The following is a 25,588-nucleotide window of genomic DNA, read 5'->3' as shown; positions in this document are numbered from 1 at the left end:
ACTCTTTTCGAAGCCACCATCATCTCTCACATGTATTAGAGCAATAACCTCCTGCTTCTCCCATGCTCCCTCCCTTCAGTCTGTTCTTAACATAGCAGTGAGAGTGAGACTTTTAAAATGTAAGTTAGACCATACCACCTTGCTGCTCAGACCTCCCAGTGGCTTTCCAACCACCTCACAGTTAAAAAGTTTAAAGCTAGAGTCTTTAAAATGGCCTACAAGACACTATACTTCCATTGCATCTCCAACCTAATCTACTACTACTCTTCTCTCCCTTACTGGCCTCAGAGACTTCACACTTGCTGATCCCTTTGCCTGGGTGGTTTTCCCCCATAACCCACCTTGCTCACTCTTTCACTTCCTTTAAGTTTTTACTCTCGTATCATCACCACATGCCTGCCTTGATTACCGTACCATTTTTTAACATTTTATTTTGGAAATTTTCAAACATACACATAAATGTAGAGAGAACATAACCATCATACTAACCTAATTCCTAACTAAACTAATAATTCCTTAACATTATCCAGTATCCAGGCCATGTTCAGATGTCCTCAGTTGTCTCCAAAATGACTTTTTACAGTTGTTTTTTTCAAGTCAATATCCAAACATGGTCCACTCATTGCATTTGGTTGATAGGACCATTTAACTTACATTTGCAACCTTTCCCTCCTCTCCCAGCATGCAGAATTCTATTTCTCTGCCTTATTTTTCTCCATAGCACTTACCATGTTCTAATATACTATGCATTTTATTTGCCTTTTTTAAAATTACCTGTTTATCCCATTAAAATGGCAGATTTTTATATTGTTCACTTCTGTTTTTCCCAAGCCTAGCACACACAACATGCTCAATAAATATTAGTTGAATGAGTGAACTAATATGGGCACTTCACCTGGCTGTTTCACTCAAGGAACTTTTGCCCTGGAGCATATGAGATGAGACATGAATTTCTGCTACCATACACTGGAGGCTGTAGAGCATTGTGGTACAGAGCACAGACTTTGGAACCTGACCCTTATGTTTAAATCCTGAGTCTGTCATTTCTAGCTTTATATCTCTGAATAAGTTATCTCTTTGTGTCTTGGTTTCCTCATTGATAAACAGTGCGTAAGTCATAGAGTTGTTAGGAACCTTAGTATGTGTTAAGCACTTAGAACAGTGCCTGAGACTTCCCTGGTGGTCCAGTAGTGAAGACTGCGCTCCCAATGCAGGGGGCCGGAACTCGATCCTTGGTCAGGGAACTAGATCCTGAATGCTGCTGCAGCTAAGAGTCCACATGCCACAACTTAAAAAAAAAAAAGATGCTGCATGCCACAACAAAAATCCCACGTGCCACAACTAAGACCCGGCACGGCCAAATAAATAAATAAATAAAAGTGCCTGGCACGTAATAATAACTCATCTAATGTTAGTATTGTTAATCAGTCTCAATTCCAACGTGGTTCTCATGATATGAGCATCACACCATACTAAATACGATTGTAATGTTTAAAGACTGTTTTTATATAACATGCAAGTCACCTCCTTTATTTGTTAACAATGCTTTTTGCAACCCTAGAGAAAAATGGGGTATGTTGGCTTTACATAGGCTTTGGGTTGGCCTCTAAGAAGGTGCTGTCAAAGGTAATTCTGTCATATGACATTAGAAATCAAATTTTAATGTCTAATCCTTGTGTATGGTGTAACTTCATCGTATTCTCTTTGATTTTTCTCTTTCTGTGCATACCAAAATATGAGCATAGCCCAAGATTCAATTTTACTCCCTATACTTTTCTCTAAACATATTAATTTCTTTGGAGATCCCTTAATTTCTTAACAGTTTAAACTCTTTAAGTAATTTCAAGAGTCTTTTGGTCTTCTTAATTCTGTCCATGCGTTTCTAACAGATTGATGTAACTCTTAGATTCCTGCCACTCCCTCTCTTACCTTCCATTCGCTTTGTGCATTGCTTTCGTTTTTATCTCTCAGTGCAGACTGACTATCTCCACAATTGAAAAACATAGCCACCAACAATCACTCACTATTCCCTGCTTTCTAATTAAACTGGTCTATTCATTTTATTTTTAAAAAGAAAAACTTGTTACAATAAATATAAAAATTTGTTATAGTAAACAAATTTGTATAAAATAAATTTGTATAGGGCTTTTAAAAACATTTTATTTTGCATTGTTTTCTGTAATTCTCAAAATAGACTTAAAAATAGGTATTCCTACCTCAATTTTCCTGATAAAAATCTTACCCTGGGTTACTTGGCTATTCACTGGTGAAAGCAGAACTTTATTTCATTTTTCCATTATTTTCCTCTTGCTTTTTCCACTGTCCAGGGCTGTCTTATATTGGAAAGTGCAGGCCTACCTAGCATAGTAAGTAAAAATGCAAAATCTGGAATCAGACTGCTCACGTTTATAACCTGGTTCTTCCACAGCCTGGCTATGTGATCTGGGAGAAATGACTTAATTTTTCTGTCACCTAACTTTTCCCATTCAGTAAAGTTTGGGCAATAGTAGTACCTGTTTCTTGGGGTTGTTGTATTCTCTTGTTTATTCCACACGTGTAAAACATTTACAGCAGCACTTAGCACCATCATAAGTACAGAATGGTGTGATACAGACTAGAATTTTTCAGAAAAAGGAGTTGTGCCTGGGAGTTAGCAGTGAGTTAAAAAGATGGGGATTGATTGGGCCCCATCCAATCAAGATGAGGATCCAGTCGGGTCCCATCCCATTGAGATGGATCTAGAGAATGTGTAGAATTTAGATGTGATGATAGAGTGGAGAAGGCATCTTAAAGGAGCTTCATGAGAAAATTTCAGAGGCAGGAGTTGGCATTCTTTTTGCGGAACGGAAAGAAGCCTGTGTCTGACTGGATCTAGACTAACAAGGGCTGGCACCAGGCCATGGAAAGCTTTGAAGCTGGGTGGAAGCATTAAGACCTGACACCTGATCAACTGAGTAACATATTAAAGGAGGCCTTTATAGGCTTATTGACCTAATAGTGATGTGCACTATGAAAACAGAAGCACAGTTCCCAGAAGGGAGACCATGGTGGCTTGTACTAAGGTTATAACAGTAATGAGAGAGAAAGGGCCAATCTGAGAAGCTTTGAAGCACTTGGTAAGTGTGGTTTTACCTGAAGGTAGGAGTGAGTGATAGAACCGTGAGCTTTCTAAAGGCCCAGGATAAGGTGTATGCTAAGGTAATGACTGGTATTGCTGAGAAAACAAAAATGTTAAGGGAACCGATTTAACTGATAGCTCATTCCTGAAGCATTTGAACCTTCATTAAGAAGACTCTTCTCAGGGAATTCCCTGGCGGTCCAGTGGTTAAGACTCCAAGCTTTCACTGCCAAGGGCCTGGGTTCGATCCCTGGTTGAGGAACTAGGATCCCGCAAGCATCACGGCATGGCCAAAAAAAAAAACCCAGAAGATTCTTCTCAGATTAGTTGTTTAATTTGATACAAGAGACTAGGGTTTCACTGTTTAACTTAAGCTGTATGATCCTCCATTGGAATCTAACTTCAATTGTGTTTCCAAAGCTCTATGCACATGCTTCAACCCTGAACCTTATTATTCTCTACCATAATTATTACGTATTCATCATCTCTTAAATTCCTCGAGTCCAGTGACTAGATCTAAGTGTTTATTCCTGCATAACCATAATAAATACTCAGTAAATACTTGTGGGGTGAATGACTTTGAGTGTGTTTTGGGTTATGGCATAAATCATATTTGTCCTGAATGGAATAGCACTGGCCTAGAAATACTTGGATTGTGATTTGGCGGAGAGGGAGTTTCTTCATTTGGAGTGTCAGGATGTACAAGATTTGATAGCATGGTTTCTGCTCTTTAGCATCCTGTTAGAACAGGGGATCCCCTCCACCCTTCTACCCCAAACATGCGGATAATGTAATTAATAACTCTAGTGTCAGCTCAGGCTGTAATGTTTAGTGGTTAGAGAAAAGATTCAAAATTTCTTCTCCAAGCAAAAGTATCAAAGCTCGATAAAGCACCTCAAGTGGTAATAGTTTGGCCCTCATCATTCTGGCCCTCAGTGGGCTGCCAAGTTGTTAATCTTTTCAACTTAACTTATCAAGTAACCAGTTTCAAAGAAGTCTCATGATTTTCTGCTCCTTGGGTGCTATTCTAGTAATTCTGGGGAGGTGTGGCAAAACACATCTCTTAACTTTTGGGTTACGATTAACCCTTTCTTCAGATGTCCTGTTGTTGGCCTGGGTGTATAGCTTTCCATTTTGTCTTGTTCCATACCACAGACCCCTTTAAGCCCTAAGCCAGCTTGATTGATTTCTCCCTGCACCTGACATTCTTCACCCACCGTTCAGACCATTGTTCCTTGACAGAGCAGCTTTTGCCTCAACACTTTGTTCTTATGTGTTTCTGTTTTGTTTTTGTTTTAATATTTTATTTTATTTACTTTTATTTTTTTGGCTGTGTTGGGCCTTGGTTGCAGCACACGGGCTTCTCTCTAGTTGTGATGTGCAGGTTTTCTCTCTCTAGCGTGGCACGCAGGCTCCAGAGCGTGTGGACTCTGTAGTTTGCAGCACACGGGCTCTCTCATTGAGGCGCACAAGCTCAGTAATTGTGGCACCCGGGCTTAGTTGTGGCATGTGGGATCTTAGTTCCCGGACCAGGGATCAAACCTGCACCCCCTGCATTGGAAGGCGAATTCTTTACCACTGGACCACCAGGGAATTCCTGTTCTTAAGTTTTTAATGATATTCAATTTCTTCTTGCCTACCGTTTGGTTTTGATGACCTAGTTTTTTGTTTTTGTTTTTGCTTTTTTTAATACAACCCTCTTAATGCAGAGATACTGTGTTAAAAACAACCAGTTTTCTTTCTCAGGGAATTTTGTTTTATTAGGCTGACTTTAGATACTGGTTTGTAAAAAACAACTCAATTTTTTGTTAATGTGTATATACTTGTAAAAAATCAGGAATTTTGCTGCAGAGAATATCAGAATTAGATGGGACTTTAAAGATATCCATTCTTTGCTTGATTACAAAGTTTGGTTGCTATTGTAGTCTGATGGTAAAAAAGAGGCTTTTGGAGTGCCTTGGCAAGTTGGAAATTGGTTCTGTATGATTCATGGTTCTGTATGTACAGGTAATGACTTAGCTTCTTTGCTTGAAGAAAAAAGAAATACCACTTATTAAGGGTGCCAACAATTTATTACTTTACTGTTTTAACAAAGTACTACACATATAATAGGAATCAGAACTTTAGTTAGAATAACCCTGGTTCTGTTTTCTTCAAATCTTACCTTCATTAATATATTTATTGTTATTTTATGTTTTCTCTGCAGGCCTCAGCTGTTGAAGAATGCTCTGCAGAGAGCAGTAGAGAGAGGCCAGTTAGAACAAATCACTGGCAAAGGTGCTTCTGGGACATTCCAGGTTAGAGGCTAAAAAGGCTTGGTTGTAGAGAAGTAGTTCTCAAAAGTTGTGGTTTCAGGATCTCCTTATACTCCAAAAATGTATTAAGGGCCCCAGGAGCTTTTGTTTATGTGGGTTATGCATAGCAATATTTACCATATTAGAAATTACACCAGAGGAAAATTTTAAATATTAATTCATTTAAAAAATAATAAACCCATTGCATATAACATACATAACACTTTTTATGAAAACTGTATTTCCCATGGGACTTCCCTTAAGGCTCTGTGCTCCCAATGCAGGGGATACGGGTTTGATCCCTGCTCAGGGAACTAAGATTCTGCATATGCCACATGGCACGACCAAAAAAAAACCTGTATTTCCCAAAATAAAAAAAATTTTAATGAGAAGAGGGTTACTATCTATTACATTTTTACAAAAGTCTTTACTGTCTAGCTTAATAGAAGACAGCTGGTATCTGTTTTAATATATTTTGGGTTACATCTATGAGGAAAATCCAGCTCCCACAGGAGTACAGTTAGATAAATGTGGAGTATTTTAAGATAATTTTCAGATAGAGGTTGATACTATTCTTTGATAGTATACCAAAGCTCACCAAATGATAGTTTTTTGTAATAGCTTTATTGAAGTATGATTTATACACCATAAGATACAATCATTTTATGTTACAATGTATAATTCAGTGATTCTTAGTAAATTTACAGTGTTGTGTAACCATCACCAGTGTCCAATTTTAGAGCATTTCCATCACCCAAAAAAGATCTCTTGGACCCGTTTGCATCACTCCCTGTTCCCATCCCCATCCAACCTGTTGATCTATTTTTTCTCTGTATAGATTTGCCTTTTTACATATTTCATGTAGGTAAAATCATACATTATGTGGTCTTTTGTGTCTGACGTCTTTCACTTAGCATAGTATTTTTTTAGGTTTATCCATGTTGCAGCATGAATCAGTACTTTCATTCCTTTTATTGCCAAATAGTATTCCACTGTATGGATCTGACACACTTTGTTTATCCATTCACAAGTTGGGTTATTTCCACTTTTTAGCTTTTATGGTTAATGTTGCCTATGAACATTTATGTCCAAATCTTTGTGCAGATATACATTTTTATTTCCCTTGGGTATATAAGTAGGAGTGTGGACTGCCTGGACTATATGGTAAATTTGTTTTAAGAAACTGCCCAAGTGGCTGCATCATTTTGCATTCCCACCAACAATGTATGTATAAGGGTTCCAGTTTCTCCTTATCTTTGCCAACATGTTTATTGTCTTTTTTAAATTATAGCCATACTAGTGAATACAAAGTGGTGTCTCGTGGTTTTGGTTGGCATTCCCCTAAGACTACTGATGTTGACCATTTTTTCATGTGCTTAATGGACATTTATTTATCTTCTTTGGTAAATGTCTATTCAAATCCTTGGTCTATTTTTAAAATTGAGCTGTTTGTTTTATTATTGAGTTATGAGTTATATAACTAGATACAAGTTCCTCATCAGATATACGATTTGCAAATATTTTCTCCTAAACCCATGCTTTCACTTTCTTAATGGTGCCTTTTGAAGCACAACTGTTTAATTTTGATGAAGTCCAGTTTATCATTTTTTTAGTTGCTTGTATTATTGGTGACATATCTAATAAATTATTGCCTAGCTTAAGATCAGGAAGATTTACTCCGATTTTTCTTTTAAGAGTTTTATGGCTTTAGCTCTTACATTTAGGTCTGTGATCCATTTTGAGTTAAGTTTTGTTTATGGTGTGAGGTGGGGGTTATAAATTCATGTTTTTGCATGTGGACATCCAATTGTCCCAAAACCATTTATTGAAAAGACTGTCCCTTTCTCACTGAATTGCCTTGGTACCTTTATCAAAACTTAATTGACCATGAATGTAAGGGTTTATTTCTGGATTCAGTTCTGTTCCATTGATCTGTATGTGAATCCTCATTCCACGATCACGCTGTCTTGATGACTGTAGCTTTATAGTAAGTTTTGAAGTTGGGAAATATAAGTCCTCGACTTTTTCTTTTTCAAAATTATTTTGACTATTCTGGATCTTGTGCATTTCCGTATGAATTTTAGGATTCACTTGTCAATTTTCACAAAAAATCCAGCTAGGATTTTGGTAGGGATTGCATTGAACCTATAGATCAATTGGGAAGAATCACTGTCTTTACAATGTTGAGTTTTCCTATCCATGGACATTCACTGCCTCTTCATTTATTTAGATCTTTAACTTCTCTCAGCAGTGTTTTGTAGTTTTCAGTGTACAGGTCTTATATTTCTTTTGTTAAATTTCTTCCTAAATATTTTACTCTTTTTCCATGCTGTTGTGAATGGAATTTTCTTATTTTCATTTTCAGATTGCTCAGCGCTAGCCTATAGAAATACAGTTGGTTTCTTTTGATCTTGTATCCTGCGACTTGCTGAACTCATTTACTAGTTCTAGAGTGGTTTTTTTCTATAAATTTTTTTTTTAACTTTTATTTTATTTTTGACTGCCTTGCGTCTTCATTGCTGCATGCGGGCATTCTCTAGTTATGGTGAGCGGGGGCCACTCCTCTTTTTGGTACATGGGCTTCTCATTGGGGTGGCTTCTCTTGTTGTGGAGCACGGGCTCTAGGCACACGGGCTTCAGTAGTTGTGGTGCACGGGCTTAGTTGCTCCGTGGCATGTGGGATCCTCCTGGACCAGGGCTTGAACCCGTGTCCCCTGCATTAGCAGGCAGATTCTTAACCACTGCGCCACCAAGGAAGCCCAGTTCTAGAGATTTTGTGGGTTCCTTGGGATTTTGGGGTGGATTCCCTAGGATTTTCTACCTACAGGATAATGTCATCTGCAAATAGACCATTTTACTTCTTCCTTTCCAATCTGGATGTCTTTTTCTTTTTTTTTTTTCCTCCATGCCTGATTGCACTGGATAGAACCTCCAGTGCAGTGATGACAGTAGATGTCTTCATCTTTTTAGCCATCTTAAAGGGAAAACATTCATTCTTTCACCGTTAAAGCTGTGGGTTTTTCATAGATGCCTATTATCAGATTGAGAAAGTTCTCTTCTGTTACTAGTTTGTTGGAAGTTTATTATGAATGGCTGTTGGATTTGTCAAATGCTTTTTCTAAAACTCTTAAGATGATCATATGGCTTTTGTCCTTTATTCTGTTAATATGATATTACATTAATTGATTTTGTGGTATTAAAGTACGTTAAAGGTGCTATGTGGAACCTGAAACCGTATCAATGAACTCGTTGTACTCTGTTATCTTAAAATCCTTTGGCCTGTCTTGAACTTTGAGTGTATCTTTTAGACATAATTATATCACTTGGTCATTTGAAGAGTAGTAGTTCATTGAATTATGCAGTTGTTAAAATATTGGCACATTTCATCAAACAGTAACAAAAATCATATTCATTAATATCACCCACTGATCTCATCAGAACAACGTTTAAGTATTGGGAAATTATTGTGCTCATGATGGTAGGACAAGTTTTCCACAATTTAAATTTTCTCTTGAAAAGTTGAACTTATCATTGGCAACAAATACTCTTAGTTGTTTTCCTTGATATGACGGGCTCACTTAACTTATTTTCAAGAAAATGACTACCAGATACCCAAGTCTGATTAACCATAGTTTATTGGTTAATTGTTCCTTCAAATAAAAAGGGTATTCCATAAAAAATGCAGCTAATTCAGCTCACAACTCAATCACTAGGTGCTTTTCCTTGAGACTACCACCGTCCCTCCAGATGCAGCTGACATGCTTTATAAATTCTTCTCACTTTGCCCCATCAAAGTATCAAAAAGATAGGCATTGGAGTTGAGATTTAATAAAATCATTTTTATATCAAGGACATTCCTAAGTGAAACTGGGTTTTTTTAAATTTCTTTTTTTCTTTTAACCATAAGCGTATTGCAGTAAAGAATGCAGTAACTACTGGTACATTTCTGTGCCTCCACAGGTAGCAGCGGTTTACCCATCATTGTTTTTCCACCATTAGTGCAAATGTCATCACAGTGAAAAAGGCAAATCACATCTTAGTATTATTATGAAAATAGTTTTAACCTTGCAGATCCTCTGAAGGGATCTCAGGAACCCCAGGGGGTTTGTGGACCTTTCTTTTGAGACTCACTATTGTAGACCATACCTCAGTTTGTCCTTTAACCTTTTTGCTTATTGGTGCTAACCTTTGTTCCCCAGCCTTTTGTCCTTGAAGTATGCTATAGAATTTTCTTTTGTATGATACCCTAAATATTTATCAAACTTTTCCTTAGCCGTTTTCCTTACAGGATTAAAAAGGCTATTTATTATTTTTATAATAATACTCCATTTTTCAGATTCAGAAAAAAGGAAGTATTCTCAAAAGTGTTAATTTATTGGGGTCATAACAAGTTAACCTCCTTATTGGAGTGGAGCTGTCACTTTTTTGGGGTTAGGTTGGCTTTTGCTATTTTCAGTTGGATGGAGGGGTGGATAGAAGGAGAAAATATCCCTAGGAGGGTTGGGACTCCTCAGTTAGGTTGAATACCTGAAGAGTGGGAAGAGAAAGTCCCTAACCTGACAATTCATTGTAAAACGTATCTGTGCTAATGCAGGAACTCCGACCCACCTGGTGCAGAGGAGTCTTGTCTTGACCTGCTTTGGGAGAGTGTTGTCTTGATGCTTTTCTCTTCCTCCTTGGAAAACAGCTGAAGAAATCAGGGGAGAAACCCCTGCTTGGTGGAAGCCTGATGGAATATGCAATCTTGTCTGCAATTGCTGCCATGAATGAGCCGAAGACCTGCTCCACCACTGCTCTGAAGAAGTATGTCCTGGAGAACCACCCAGGGACCAATTCTAACTATCAAAGTAAGACTCAGAGTTGAGCACATTTAACGGGGATCCAGGGGATTGTCTTGTGAAAGGATCCCTAGAGATCATGCTGTTAATGATAAAGCACTAACTACTGACTGAAAACCAAGAGGGAACAACTTTACAAACCTATTTATTATTTACAAAAAAATAATCAAGATTTATCCTTGATTTACAGTGTCTGCTGAGGATCAGAATTTGATTTTACTTTGCTATGAAGATTTTTCTGATATTTATTTTTATTATAATAGAGACAAATTGCTAGGTTTGAAACACCTCTCAAGTATAGTATCTTTTCACCTACTTGTGAATGGTTTACCAGAACATTAATACCACCCTGAAACCAAGTCGTTGTTGTAAAATACTTCCCACTTAGGTTATTTCTTATTGACTTAAGCCCTAAACAGAAAATACTTTTTTTCAGTAAAGTATATTTACCCTGTCAGGTGGTGATTTGAGATTAGAAACCTTGCCTTAGCAGCATTGTCACATACAGATTAGTGAGAGTGTATATTTTCTCAGTGAACTATGAGAGTAGGCACAATGGTGTAGGGTGAGGAATATGAAAATTAAGTAACAGAAAATGCAAACTAGAATATATTGTTTTAGATGAAAAGCTAATTTTGAAGTCTTTTTTTTAAAAATAAATTTATTTATTGTCGGCTGCATTGGGTCTTCGTTGCTGCACGCAGGCTTTCTCTAGTTGCAGCGAGCGGGGGCTGCTCTTGGTTGCAGTGCGTGGGCTTCTCATTGCGGTGACTTCTCTCGTTGTGGGGCACGGGCTCTAAGCGCGCGGGCTTCAGTAGTTGTGGCTCGTGGGCTCTAGAGCTCAGGCTCAGTAGTTGTGGTGCACGGGCTTGGCTGCTCCATCTTCCCGGAACAGGACTCAAACCCGTGTCCCCTGCATTGGCGGGTGGATTCTTAACGACTGCGGCACCAGGGAAGCCCCTGTATGGCTGTTTTTTCTCTTTCTTTACTTAAGATATATACTGTGTTTAATTGTGCCTATTGACCCTGTAGATTATTCTGTGGTTTTCTCTTTTGACCAAGTGTTATAAGAGAAGATGAATTTGGTTATTAACCTTTTCAGTGTCACTAATAATTGTGGCAGCTATTTATTTGGACACTGAATCACTATAAAATGTATTTTTATGTGTTTTTATGTGAAAGATGAGAACTGGTGAGGCCTTTAGGAGCCATGATATTGTTTTGTTACTGTTTGCTGATTCTTGAGAAACTGGTTTTCTCTTTATAGATATCCTTCTAAATGCTTATCAGTACTTATAGGCACTCAGTAGATGTTTGAATGAATAGAAATGAGAGATTGAGTTTTAAGTTGGCGATTAACCATTTATGTGCGACTGTAGGGCAAGTCATTAGCCACCCTTGGCTGCTATTCCACTTCCTGTGCAATGAGGAATTTGACACAATGGTCTGTAAAGTCTCTTCCCATTATAATTTAACTCTTTCCAAATTTATGGACACTTAATAATAATTTAGTGAATTAATTAAAAATCCCTATGACCACAAGGGCTTCACTTAGCACATATCAGGACAATAAATTGATGTATAACTGATTGTGGTTGAGGGAATTATCAAATCTGAATAAATAAGTACTTTCTTCATTTCTGACTTTACTGTTCAGTGCATTTGCTGAAGAAAACCCTACAGAGATGCGAAAAGAATGGGTGGATGGAACAGATCTCTGGTAAAGGATTCAGTGGCACCTTCCAGCTCTGTTTTCCCTATTACCCCAGGTAAGCACTTAGCCCATAATGTGAAGTATTGGTCATTGCAAATTTAAAATCTGACTCCAGATTACAGGTTTGGCTTAACTTATTTTGCCCTTATTATTGTTATACTGAACTGAATATACTTGAAAATAAAGACTACTTAAGGCAGTATTGTTTTAGAGCTGAAGGTTTTCATATAAGAACAGGGGGATTGGGGCTATCCTGCTGGAACTTACTGTTAGGCGCGTGTTGCTGAAATCAAGCGTTGAATTTTCTTTGAGATCCTTGGCCAGTCATTTAGATGTTCATTCCTTCTAATAAAGAATAAAGTACGGGCTTCCCTGGTGGCGCAGTGGTTGAGAGTCCGCCTGCCGATGCAGGGGACACGGGTTTGTGCCCCGGTCTGGGAAGATCCCACATGCCGCAGAGCGGCTGGGCCCGTGAGCCATGGCCGCTGAGCCTGCACGTCCGGAGCCTGTGCTCCGCAACGGGAGAGGCCACAACAGTGAGAGGCCCGCGTACCGCAAAAAAAAAAAAAAAAAAGAATAAAGTACATGGTAATGACAGGAAGATTACTAGAGGATTACATATGTCTTAATGGTCCAGCACCAAGTAGGGAGAGCACTGACTACTTCTAAGAATCCTAATCTGCCTCTTCATACTATAGAGACAAGGCTATTTATTTGAAAACTTGTCTCTTATACATATTTATTCATTTAACCAAAAAAATGTATTGAGCACCTCCTATGGACCAAGCATTTTTCTGTGTACCCGTGCTTTCGCCTTCTTACACTTTCGTTTCTAATAAAGTGCCATGACATGTACCACTGAAACCTATTTCAGCAGTATAGTGTACCTTTCTTACATTACACTGCTCTTGGCGCATAAACATAAGTGTTACTTGATTGAATGTTTATTATTTGAGTTTTTCAAATGTTTAAATATTCTTAAAATCATGCACATACAGTGTTATAATTTAAGGACTTATTAATCAGTGGGATCAAGTTTTCTACCATTAAGGACAAAGAACATTTAGAATATCCTTGCTGAATTTCTCAAAAACTTTGAAGAGATTCAGGCTTTATGACACTTTTGAGGTCTTTTGCCAGTATCATAAAGGCAAAAAATATATACTGCTGTGTAGGCTATTCACTGCTGTATAGACCATTCACTGCTGTATATTCAGTGGCTGATAACAGTGCCAAACACATGTCAGGAGCTTCAATAATTGTTTACTAAATAAATGATGGAAGTATCAGTTTTATTAAATGGAGGGAGGAAGGGAATGAGGTAGGTCTGGGACTTTTATAGATTTGTCCTAACTTCATATGTTTGTTCAAAATAGGTTAAATTGTACCTGATATTTGTAACCTAACTTGACATAACTGGGGAGGGTGGGAGGAAGTGGGTTATGTCCAGGGAAGAGCATATCTAGGTTCACATTCTTTTCCTTGTCCTGATGCGATTTCTCTTTACCTAACTTTTTTTTTTCTTACTAGCCCAGGAGTTCTGTTTCCAAAGAAAGAGCCAGATGATTCTAAAGATGAGGATGAAGATGAAGATGAGTCATCAGAGGAGGACTCTGAGGATGAAGAGCCACCACCTAAGAGAAGGTGGGGACGTGTGGAAAACCCTCCTTAGTTAGAGCTGAAAATGACAGCACTAGGAGAGAGGCTGTGAAAAGTGTGTTAACAGTTCAGGATCCTTCTCAGATTCTTTGTGTAACATTTGAATTTGTCCTGTTCTTGAGCATTTAGAGGCTCTAAACTTGTGAAACACTGTAAATATGTAATAACTCTTTGGTCAAACGTGTGTGTGTGTGTGTGTATATATATATATCCATAGTTTGTCTGGTTATTTGAAGAAAAAGAATTGCATATTTTTCTAGGAAAAACATGGAATTACGTGTAGTCTTCAGGAATTGGTTGAGTTTTTATACAATTTTAGTAAAGCCTTTAGGTAAAAAGTAATAACCCACATTCCTCTTCTTAACCTAGGTGACTTCTGCCTGTGCTGTTTCTTTTTTGGCAAAGTATCTGGTCATCCTGGTGAAGTGAATCTCTCAAGTACTAAGTATCTGCCTTTGCTCTTTGGTTCTCACAGGTTGCAGAAGAAAACCCCAGCCAAGTCGCCAGGGAAGGCTGCATCCATGAAGCAGAGAGGGTCCAAGCCTGCACCTAAAGTCCCAGCTGCCCAGCGAGGGAAAGCTAGGCCCCTGCCCAAGAAAGCCCCCCCTAAGGCCAAAACTCCTGCCAAGAAAGCCAGACCCTCACCCCCAGTCATCAAAAAACCTAGTGGTAGCTCTTCAAAGAAGCCTGCAGCCAGTGTGAGAAAGGAAGTGAAATTGCCTGGCAAGGGCAAATCCACCATGAAGAAATCTTTCAAAGCAAAAAAGTAAATTTTTATAGGAAAAAAGGGTATCATGATGAAACTCAAAATCTTATTTTCTAAGGTCAGTGTGCATTTGTTTTAGTTTGATGCTTTTAAAATTACATTTTTTTCCTCCCCTATGAACATTATGGGGAGGGAATATAAATAAACCAGTTTAGCCATTTGTTAGCTTTAGGTGCTCTTCTTGGTGCCTGCCCCTCGCCCCGCACCCTCCCTCCCAGTCATTTTAATTTCTGCGATAATTCTGGACTTCCCTGAACCGTATAATCTATACTTGTCCTTTTTTCTCCCCCCACCCCAACCCTCTTTCTTTTTTTATGGTCAGCTTTGGCTTTTTTTTTTTTTTTCTTCCAGTTTTATCTAAACAGTTGCGAAGATTTTTATATTTGTTTGAAAGCATCAAGAATGGGATGCTAGTCAGGTGCTGCAAGTAAAAAGGAGGCAGTATAGCACTGACTGAATCATAAAGCCTCCTGCCTGGAGACTTCAGTTATAGCTATAATAACTAATCTTATTTATAAAACCACTCCACTAGCCCCTTCTCTCCAACTATAAACACAGAGATGTCTTAGCTTTGGGAATAGGCCAAAAACATTATGATCTCATTCAATTCTGAAGATGCACGACTCCTTTGGGCCCCTTTTCACATTGATCAATGTCTAGGTATTTTTCATTGGCCCCTGGGCATTGCATTCCCTCAATAGCAAGCACAAGATCTCTCCACCACTTGTTTTTTGACTGAAGGGGAAATATAGGAACATACTGAATTTGTGATGTCTGGTGTCACCTGTGTTACCAAAAATCAAAACATATAAAATCTTGATCAAATGTTTAAATATATTTTTTAATATTTGGAGCATGAGTCGTCACTTCCTCTTTGCCTTTTTTATAAGGAAATATTGGAGAGTTACACCATTACTAATGTAGAATTGTTAAGTGGAAAAACATACAATTTGCTAAAATAAACTGTGGGTTTTTTCCCCTCCTTTCTTTCCATAGCACTTTTGATAACAAGCAAGTGGCTTCCTTTTTGAGTTACTTAAAAAGAGAAAAGAAAAAACAAATGAAGCCCGACTACCTAACCCTTTCTTATTTGTATTTGTTTTAGTATTGTGAAGTTGTGTTAAATAGCACTAGCTTTCTAAGAAATATTGATTTCTGGTTATCATTTATCTTCCCTGTGGCACTTGACATTTTAATTGTCTTAAACTTTTTGGTGTACATCTTCTGGTCCCTTGAGTGCTGCCAGAGGCGAAAGATGTTTGTTTAATTCATTCCACTTGCATTGTCTCCTGGGATCCCATCTGCAGCCTAAAGTGTGGCTGGGAATTGGACTTGAGAAGATTGGCTTGAATTAGATCCATAATCATATGTGATCCCATCATGAGTTTATTGGAATTTGTGTTGCATGTAAGGCAATCTTTCCTGTTGTAAATCTTCCTTTTTTTATGTACATATATTTTGAAAAATATGAATAAACATGAAATTTTAAAAGCTGCTGAACTGTAGCTTATATTTAAAAGTTTCCAGTATCCTGGAAGTGGCCATATCCTGGAAATAGCCTTTCCTTATCATCTGAAGTAGCCATAAGTGTTAAAGTGAACTTTGAGTCTTTTCCCCTCCACTCCTTGCATTAGCCACCGTCCATTTTCTGTTTAAATACAAGCTCCAGTTTATTTGCTTTTTGAATTTTTATATGGATGGTAAATGTTTCTAACTACATTGAACCTGATTATTTAACGCATAAGAGATTTTTAAAAATCATTTTGTATTAAGGTCCTTGTTTTCAAGATCTTAAATTCCAGTTTTTCATGATTAATGTCTACACATGTCCTTGGACTAGAAAAATACAGCACTGCAAAAGAATTGATAAACCCTAGAGACCTAATTCTAAAAGTAATTCTAATTTTCCGTTATGCTATTTAGCAGGTAATAATTCTTAATAGTACAGTTGTTAGGAACTTGTGCTAAGAATACTCTTCTGGAATCAAAAGTGGCAGGATTTTGGTTGGTTTCTGTGTTTTATGATATTGTTTTATTTTAAAAAGAAGGCCTGAACAGTCACCTGGTGGCTATGTTGTATATCAGGTACTCCACCATAGAGTGAGACACTTAGATCATTTAAGGTCCCTTCCTACCCTGACACTGTTAAATTCACAGAATTCAGGTAAGGACAAAACTGTCCTTGCTTTCAGCATGGGAAAAGACAAGAGGGCCATTGCATTCTTCCAGGGAAAATCCCCAGCTTGTCAAAGACATGCACCTTCCTGGCGTTGAGACAAAAAGATGTTTGGGTTGTTTCCCTTCCAGCCATTCTCAAGGAGCAGAAAACAATTTTTACTTCCATGTTACAGAAAGGAAAACAGCAAACCCAAGAGATAACCCAGCAATTCTTTGTGTGGATCAGTGGCTTCAGTACTCTCTGTTAGTGGCTTTTAGTGAGCTCAGCTACAGTGTTTCATATGTCCTTAAACCACCTACAAACTGTCTTTGAGAAATGAATCTCACAGAGTGCTGGGAGAGAGATTGTTGGCTTCTTAAAGCTCAAATGAGAAAGAAGAGATACACCATTGCAGGAAGGGTGGAGTCCTTTCCTTAGTAATGTGACAAAAGCATTCAACACAGGTAGAAATCTATCTTAACCATGCACACAGATTTACCTAAAGGAGGCCTGGTCCAGTCACGTCTATTGCCTATAGCTAACAGGAAAATTACTTGGAAACAAGAGCTAGGTAATATACTAATACCTTTGATGTTTTTTCCATCGTTTCTCTTTTATGAAATTTTGTCAGCCCCAGGATAGGCTTGCTAACCTATCCTTACACCTACTTGATTTATTTATTTATTTTTAAATTTATTTTTGGCTGCTTTGGGTCTTCGGTGCTGTGCACAGGCTTTCTCTAGTTGTGGTGAGCAGGGGTTACTCATCATTGTGTTGTGCGGGCTTCTCATTGCAGTGGCTTCTCGTTGCGGAGCACAGGCTCTAGGCGCACGGGCTTCAGTAGTTGTGGCATGTGGGCTCAGTAGTTGTGGCTCACGGGCTCTAGAGCACAGGCTCAGTAGTTGTGCACGGGCTTAGTTGCTCCGTGGCATGTGGGATCTTCCTGGACCAGGGATCGAACCCTTGTCCCCTGCATTGGCAGGCAGATTCTTAACCACTGTGCCACGAGGGAAGTCCCCTTATACCTACTTTAAAGAACCTAAGAAGTTATCCTTGCTCAGGCCGAGATTCCCTTACCGTTCTGATCTGTCAGGAGAAAGAGGTTAAGCCAGCCTTACACGTGAACTGCTGTACTTAGCCAACTAAAAGAAATCTTAATCCAAAAATTTAGGATTATAGTTGAAGTTTCTCATCTTTGGAACCTGATAAATCACAGTTCTTTGGGTTAAGCAAAGGTTCTAATCTTATCCATGAAGAGAAAGTCTATTCTTAATTGGATAAAGACCATTATTAAACTTACCCCCAGTCAGTCAGAGGTTCTGACTGACATTACTTTCCAGCGTGTGGAGTTGCTTTGCATTTTTGTGGTGGAACAGATGGTCAGTTCTGCAGAGCTGAAGCTGAAGACCTAGAACTGTTGAAGCTCTTGGCTTAGGAACTCCTTGATGAACACGTGCTTGGAAGCCAGGAGAGATGCTAAACAGCATCCCTCAGCTGTGCTGAGTTTTCCTTTTTTTTTTTTTTTTTTTTTTCGGTACGCGGGCCTCTCAGTGTTGTGGCCTCTCCCGTTGCGGAGCACAGACTCTAGACGCGCAGGCTCAGCGGCCATGGCTTACGGGCCCAGCCGCTCTGCGGCATGTGGGATCTTCCCAGACCGGGTCACGAACCCGTGTCCCCTGCATCGGCAGGCGGACTCTCAACCACTGCGCCACCAGGGAAGCCCTGAGTTTTCCTTTTTTAAGAAACTAATCTCTACCATCTTTATTACTGTATTATTTCTATCAATTCCACAAGATTCTTAACTTTGAAGGCTTTTTTTTTTTCTGTTGGAGTAATTTTCTACTTCTTTTTAAATTCATTAGCTTAGTTTTAACTGCTTCTAATTTGTTTTGTCAACAACAGGTATGTTAAAGGAGGTTTCTAAAGGTACCTTCCCAAGCTGTTTTCCTCAAAAATTGCAACTCATGGGACTTCCATGGCGGTCCAGTCGTTAAGACTCCGCGCTTCCACTACAAGGGCGCAGGTTCGATCCCTGGTCTGGGAACTAAGATCCCACATGCCCGCAGCTCAGCCCACCCCCCGCCACACACACACAAATCGCAACTCTTGATATTGTATGTGAATGTAGAATTTACACCATTTGCTGTTAAATCTTTGTTTATTAGAGAAGAGTTCTTTCTCCAGGGGGCCTTGAATATCTTTGACAAAGCGTAGTTATTAGTTTGATTTATTACTTTAGTAATAGTGACAGTAATAGCTGTAATACCTAAATAAACACTAAATGAATTTTTTCTATGTGACAGGCTCTGTACATATGTTAACCTTGTTTAACCCTAGCAACCCTATGAAATGGTCATTGTTTATTATTCCCGTTTTACGGAAGGGAAAACTTAGGCACAGAGTGAGGCTGAGAAACTTGCCTCAGGACACAGTAAGTGGCAAAGACAGAATTAAACCCAGGCACTCTGAATGCAGAGCCATCTCTCACCGCTCCGCTCCACTGTCTCCCCTTGACAATTTTTCAAGCTTCTGAATTCTCCCTTTATCTTACAGCACAATGACTCTATGTTCTATTCATGGAAAAGAAAGGATTTAAGAGTGCAGAGGATTTGGAAGTGAGATTAAATTATTAAATTTGCTAATTAGGAGTCTGTGACTTTTGTCTTAAGAAGTTTGGTAAGAACTATCAAAATTAGATCTTGGATTACTGGAAAATGTTAGCTAGGCTGCCCTAAGGTAGTCTTTTGTTTGTTTTTCTTTTAAGACACTGTGCAGGCACTTGATCACTCTCAAATCCTAGCCGTGGGACACTTCTGGTTTCCTCACAACTTACTTATTCCAGGCAAATTCTCTGAGTTCACAGGATGCTGATAGTTGTGAGCACTTTCCCTCCAGGGGTCACAGCTTCTATCAGAACTTTTATGTTGCTAAGTGAGCAGTGCTCTTACCCTCTATAGACTGTAAACTTGCATTCCATGAGGCCTACCAAGAGAGATTCCAGAACGGGGATTGTCTGACAACTGAATTTTTTGTATATAATACCGGCTTAGTAATCATGAACTGGAATATTAGAAATCCTTGACCTTGATTCTTAGTCATCCGGTCTCTCCTACCATCTCTGTCTGCTTTGTTCGCCCAATTCCAACAGATAATTCTTTTTCCTAAAACCTAGAGTTGCACAACATCCTTGCTCGTCCATTTTACTGTTTAAGAACTTTTACTCTGATGAAATTCTTCTCATGTCAAACCTAAATCCTTACGTTGTAACTTAAATTCGCTGGTATGTAGAATAAGACATTTTCACTAATTTCAAAGTGGGATTGACTCCTGGTTAGAGTATATGACTCAGCCCAGCATACTAATAACATCTTTAGCTGTGGTCTTGCACAGTGGTCTTTGGGGGCTGTATCGCTTACCAGCTATGTGACCTTGGCTAAGACAATCTCCCTGAGCCTTGATTTCCTCATATGTAAAATAAAGGGGTTCAAGTCCACAGTTCTTGGGTTTTTTTTTAGAATAGCCATCCAAAGGTAATGTGAGATGATCAAGTATCAAAGAAAGACTGAACCATGTTCACTGAGGTTACTAAGGCATTTTAGAATTTTAGGAAAGACTTTTTAAATGAGACAGAACATCCAATTTCACAAGAATTTGGTTTTGTTGTTTCAACTACCATTCATTGTAGTTCCCTGTTGTTGGGCACTTTAATCACACTATCTCAAATCCTCACAAATATATTCTCAAAAGTATGTGATACTGGACTTCCTTGGTGGTGCAGAGGTTAAGAATCCGCCTGCCAATGCAGGGGACATGGGGTTCGAGCCCTCGTCCAGGAAGATCCCACATGCCGCGCGGAGCACCTAAGCCCGTGCACCACAACTACTGAGCCTGCGCTCTAGAGCCTGCGAGCCACAACTACTGAGTCTGTGTGCCACAACTACTGAAGCCCACGTGCCTAGAGCCCGTCCTCCGCAACAAGAGAAGGCACCGCAATGAGAAGCCCGCGCACAGCAATGAAGAGTAGCCCCCACTCGCCGCAACTAGAGAAAGCCCACACGAAGACCCAATGCAGCCAAAAATAAAAATAGATTAAATTTATTTTTTAAAAAGTATGTGAAATTATCCCCAATTTTCAGAAGCAAAGTTTGCTAATTTCCCCCCAATTAAACATGTAGTAAGTGGTGGAGTTAGACGTAAACCAAGGCATGGCAGACTTGACCAATCACCTTGCTGCCCCACCTTCCTTAGCGGGTTTATACACTGAGAGCTCAGGTAGGAAGATGTCTGGCAACAAGTTACAAGAGGGACAGACCATAGATGAATGGGCAGTGGTTAACAGAATTTTTTTCTTTTTTTTATTTTTTGCGATACGCAGGCCTCTCACTGCTGCAGCCTCTCCCGCTGCAGAGCACAGGCTCCAGACGCGCAGGCTCAGCGGCCATGGCTCACGGGCCTAGCTGCTCCGCGGCACGTGGGATCCTCCCAGACCGTGGCACAAACCCATGTCCCCTGCATCGGCAGGCGGACTCTCAACCACTGCGCCACCAGGGAAGCCCTAACGGAATTTTTTTCTTCCGGTTAGCATATTTTTAAACCACTAGGAGCTTACTTGTTAAAAGATGAGCAGGAAAAAAGAAATACAGCTTTGAGTTACAGATGCCAGGGAGCAGGAGAGAAGAGCAGCCAGGTGGACGAGAGAAGTGAGTTCCTTCTAGGCTGGGGTCACCAGAGGCCTTGGTAGCCATCGGCTGCCACCTGGGCCAAACCTGGGGCCTTAGCTGGCTGTGGATGAAGAGCAGGGCTGCAGAGAAACTGCAGCTACTCGATGTGCAATGTTTTTAAAATCTCCATTAAATATTATTACCAGCTTATGTTTTCAACACAGACGTTATTTTGGATAGTATTTGATATTACCTGCCTTCACTTTCTGAAATGCACCCCTAGACTCCTGTCTGACAACAAAGCCTCTAACGAGTGTTTCTGGGGAGGGGTCCTCTTTAAACCTGGACTTTCCAGTTGGAAAAGTACTAGGGACTATTCCTTGTTCCCCTGCTTCTCAATGGGGTACAGGTAGCAACAAGATTAAATACCTATTTCTGGGGCACTCGTTTTATTCCAAAGTATTGGGGGCAGTGCTTTATGTTAATATCAAAAGAAGTAGAAGGAAGTACAAAGTCCACAATAGTCACTAAGATAAAACGAGGTTTCATAGAAATAAAGCAGCGGCGGCACCGATGCTCTACCAGGTGATCCCCAGGGAGTGCCCGTTCCCTCTTCTCCAAAAACACTGGAAGCACTGCCCTAACCGTGACTGAGGGGGTGGGTGGAGATGCCTGCATTCTGTGCCCCTTTGGAACTAAGACTGCAACTTCAGGCAAGCCACAGAACCTTCTGGTTCTCAACTGGAAACGAGAGAGAGTTGAACTAGATAACATTTCTTTGATCCTGTAACCTCCACACTTCCTGCCACCCAGAAAACACCGGAAGGAGAGAGGATCTGACTGTAGAATGTTGTGGTCTGGTCTGCTTTGTGAATGAATGAAAAGGAATCTTATTTTAATCACTGTATTAGTCTCCTTGGCCCATGACAAAATACCACAGACCAGGGCGCTCGAACAACAGCAATTTATTTTCTCAGTTCTGGAGTCTAGAAGCCCAAGATAAAGGTGTCAGTAGGGTTAGCGCCTTCCGAGGGCGGAGGGAAGGATCTGCTCCTGGCCTCTCTCCTTGGCTTGTGGTTGGCTGTCTTCTCCCTGCAGGCACATCATCTTCCTTCTGTGTGTGTCTGTGTCCAAATTTCCTCTTCTTATAAGCATACCAGTCATATAGGATCAGTGCCCACCCTAATAACCTCATTTTAATGTAATTACCTCTTTACAGACCCTGTCTCTAAATACAGTCATGCTCTGAGGTACTAGGTGTTAGGACTCCAACATATTAATTTAGGGAGAAAGGACACAATTCAGCCCATAACATATATTAGAATTAAAAAAAAAAATTCTGTTCTAGGTCACTTACTTGAGGGGGTGTGCAAGATGTTGGGGGGAGGGGGGTAAGTTGCAGGGATGGCCATTAGGACACACCCGAGGGAAGGAAAGCATGGTGCTCAAGGTTGAAAGTAGCTGCCAACGTGGGAGGGTATTGCTGAGGAAACATGGAAACGTGCGCTGTAAAAGCCAGATGCGTATGGGATGCTGTGCTGAGGCCTGTTCTAAGCTCACCATCTTGGCTCCAGTTTCAGTCCTCTTGTTGGAGACGGGCTTGGAAAGGATGTGATGTTACTTCCCACTCACATTCACCAGCTGGCAACTCCAGTACGAGATTCTGGGGTTTCTAGTGAAAAGGGAAGATTGTGATAGCAAGATCACACCTGTATGGTTTAGTCACTGTCACTGACTCATCAGGAAATGCCATGACAGGGCCATGCGCCCTCACCTGTTCAGGGATCACGACCCCACCACCCTAGCTTGCCTTGTCATTCCTTCCCCTGCTTAATAGAGATGATTTCTCTGGTCTTCCAGCAAAAGTGAGTCATTAATCCAGTGGTTGAGGTTCTATACCTGATGGCTCCCAAGAGCTGTCAGGAATGTAGGATGAGATATGTGGGGCAGATAATGATGCGGTGGTGGCCGTTTCATGCTGCAGCCCTGAGCGGAACTAGCTTGGCTCACCCAGGAGATGGCTGACTCCCACTGAAGTTTGTTTCCCTTGGTGCAAACCTCTCAGCTTGTACATCTATTGTACATTTACTAAGGCTACATGCATGGTAGAAGCTCAGAGTTTCTGTGCATTTGGTGGAATTAGGTCCACTGAGTTTGGTAACCTGAGCTCAGACGGGTGGTTACATTACTCTGGTACACAAATAAAAATGAAGAAATGAACTTCAAATGTATAAATCCATTTGGTTTTGAAACATCATATTCCTGAGTGAGTGTATTGGTGAAGACCAATAAGAAGAGGATCCTCGGTGGTCACAAAGTCAGGAGTCAACGTCACGGACATTTTCCACACATGTATCTTCCCAGGTCTGGTTCTTGTGGTGTTCTGTTGTAAATTTCTGTATCCCGGGGATCTAGCACAGTGCCGGCCACTCAGATCTTCGCCCTCTGTCCCTCTCTCCTGAGAAAGATTTAGAAGGCAAAACTCTCCCTCTGGTTTTAATGGTTTCACCATCTGAATTTAATTCCTTGGTCTTTTTTCATTTTGACCTGAAACAAATTCCTGTTGCTATTTTTAAAATTATAGGCATCAGGATGAATTGTGTGCCTCAGGAACTCCTTAGAGCCAGTAGTTAATTCTGTTGTGGCTTGTGTTGTTTTCTCTGAAGAGTCTCAAAATGGGGACTGTGGTCTAGTAATTGGCAAGTCCTCTATTTAAAATTTACGTGCTTTTTAGGAAAGCTAGTAAGAATTAACGCTTCTTCCTTTGTGTACCGAGTTTCCTAAATTGGAATTTTCGGAAAGCAGGACCAAGTTGTAAATCAATCGATCCTTCTCATCAATGGACTCAGGGTTGTCCCATGGCCTCGGTGAAGGGTTTTCCAGAGCATCTGGCATGCGAACTCAACAAACACTTGCCGTTCAATAATGTATAAAAGAAACTCAAGAAAAACAGCAAAGTCTAACAGCAGCTAATATCCACGGAGCACTTCACTTACTATGGGTCAGGCACTGTGCCAAGCACTTTGCCCACACTAGCCCTTGGGAACCCTCACGTCCCTATGTCAGGTGTTAGTAACGCTTCCAGATGAGGCACTGGAGGATTAAAGTGCTTAAGGTGCTTGCCCAACGTCCCACACCTAGTCAGAGGAAGTGCCCAGATTTGGGACCAAGCCTCGAAGCATTACACCTCACTGTGGCCTCTTGGAAGGGCATCCAGGTGCTCTGGGGAGACAAAGCGATGCCCTGCAGGCCAGCATGGCTCACACATGCCTCCTTCCCAACTCCCCTGAGCCCTCAGACCTCTGCTGTGCCCGCCTACCCCTGTCAGGGTGCCCAGCTGTGGGGGTGCAGCCTGTGCCGCCCCTGTGCCCCTCCCTGCTTTCCTGCCGTGTGGCAATGCTGGTGTTTCCTCTGCAGAATTCAGGTGTCATACCCGCCAAAGGCCGGACTGAATCGGGCTTGCTGTTTATTTTTTGGTGCCTACAAGGTTTTGGGCCCTTTGGGAACAAAAGCGCTCTCCATCTCCAACCTGTGGCTGACACCCTGGGCTGGAGTTGCTCACCAGTTTTCCCCCATCTCAGTGGATTTCCGTGTAACCCGAAGGACATGGTCACGGCCCCGTGCAGTGATAAGTGATAACTCGTGCGGAGATTTCTCCAGCGGGCTGGGCAGGCTCAGTTAACTCTCTTACAAGAAAGGCCCAGAACGGCCGGCGGGAAGAGGGCGAGGAAAGGGATGCGCCACATTCCCACCCCTCTGGGGCTGAGGGAAGGAAGGGAGAGACTGGCCGAGTTCCCCAGAGGCCGGGCCCTGCGCGCTTTCATTCACTCATCAAGATGACAATCCCTGAAGGCCTCCTGCAGGCCAGGCTGTCCTGCGCACCGGGGATGGAGGCCCTTCTGGCCGAGGCTGCTCGCACTCTAGTAAGAGGAGTAGGATGACGGGCAGGAGTGGCGAGGGCTCTTCAGGAGGTGGAGGAGTCACTGGTTGTCAGGGAAGCTTCTCGGAGGGGTAGCTGCCGCAGCCGCCGCCGACAGGACGACGAGGAGCTAGCTAGGGGGCGGGAGGGGAAAGACTCTCCAGGAGGAGGGAACCTTCGGCGAGGCCCGAGGCACTCAGGTCCCCCACCCGGGAAGAGGCGCCCTCGGCTAGAGGGAGCTCCACCTCCCTCCCTTTAAGGCGGAGCGCCCGGGTGCGAGACGGCGGGGGCGGTGCCAGGGCCCCTCGCGGCCGCTGATTGGACGACGTGGCCGAGCGGAGCCGCCCCGCGGGCGCCGATTGGGTGGGCGAGGGCCGAGGTGAGCTGGGTGCTGGTTCCCGCAGCCACGTGGGGGGTGCGCGGGGAGGAGGGGGCGCTGGGGGGGAGGCGGTAGGGGCGGG

General features: G+C 41.2%; 1 protein-coding gene across 6 annotated transcripts in view; it reads left to right on the top strand.

Moving 5' to 3' along the window:
- HP1BP3 (heterochromatin protein 1 binding protein 3) overlaps nucleotides 1-15,884 on the top strand; it is a 35,390-nt gene extending 19,506 nt beyond the window's left edge. For all 6 annotated transcript variants that reach the window (XM_082612329.1, XM_082612326.1, XM_082612327.1 and 3 more), the window contains 5 exons: nucleotides 5,325-5,415; nucleotides 10,100-10,259; nucleotides 11,908-12,019; nucleotides 13,495-13,608; nucleotides 14,099-15,884. In XM_082612329.1, the coding sequence (XP_082468455.1) occupies nucleotides 5,325-5,415; nucleotides 10,100-10,259; nucleotides 11,908-12,019; nucleotides 13,495-13,608; nucleotides 14,099-14,393 (772 nt within the window). In that variant the 3' untranslated portion in view covers nucleotides 14,394-15,884. The remainder of the gene's footprint in view (nucleotides 1-5,324; nucleotides 5,416-10,099; nucleotides 10,260-11,907; nucleotides 12,020-13,494; nucleotides 13,609-14,098) is intronic.
- Nucleotides 15,885-25,588: the final 9,704 nt, after the last annotated feature.

The sequence above is a fragment of the Mesoplodon mirus genome, assembly GCF_964341445.2.
Source record: "Mesoplodon mirus genome assembly, chromosome: 3".
Taxonomy (NCBI): domain Eukaryota; kingdom Metazoa; phylum Chordata; class Mammalia; order Artiodactyla; family Ziphiidae; genus Mesoplodon; species Mesoplodon mirus.
Note: the sequence above shows the minus strand (reverse complement) of the source record. Positions and strands in the feature narration are given on the sequence as shown.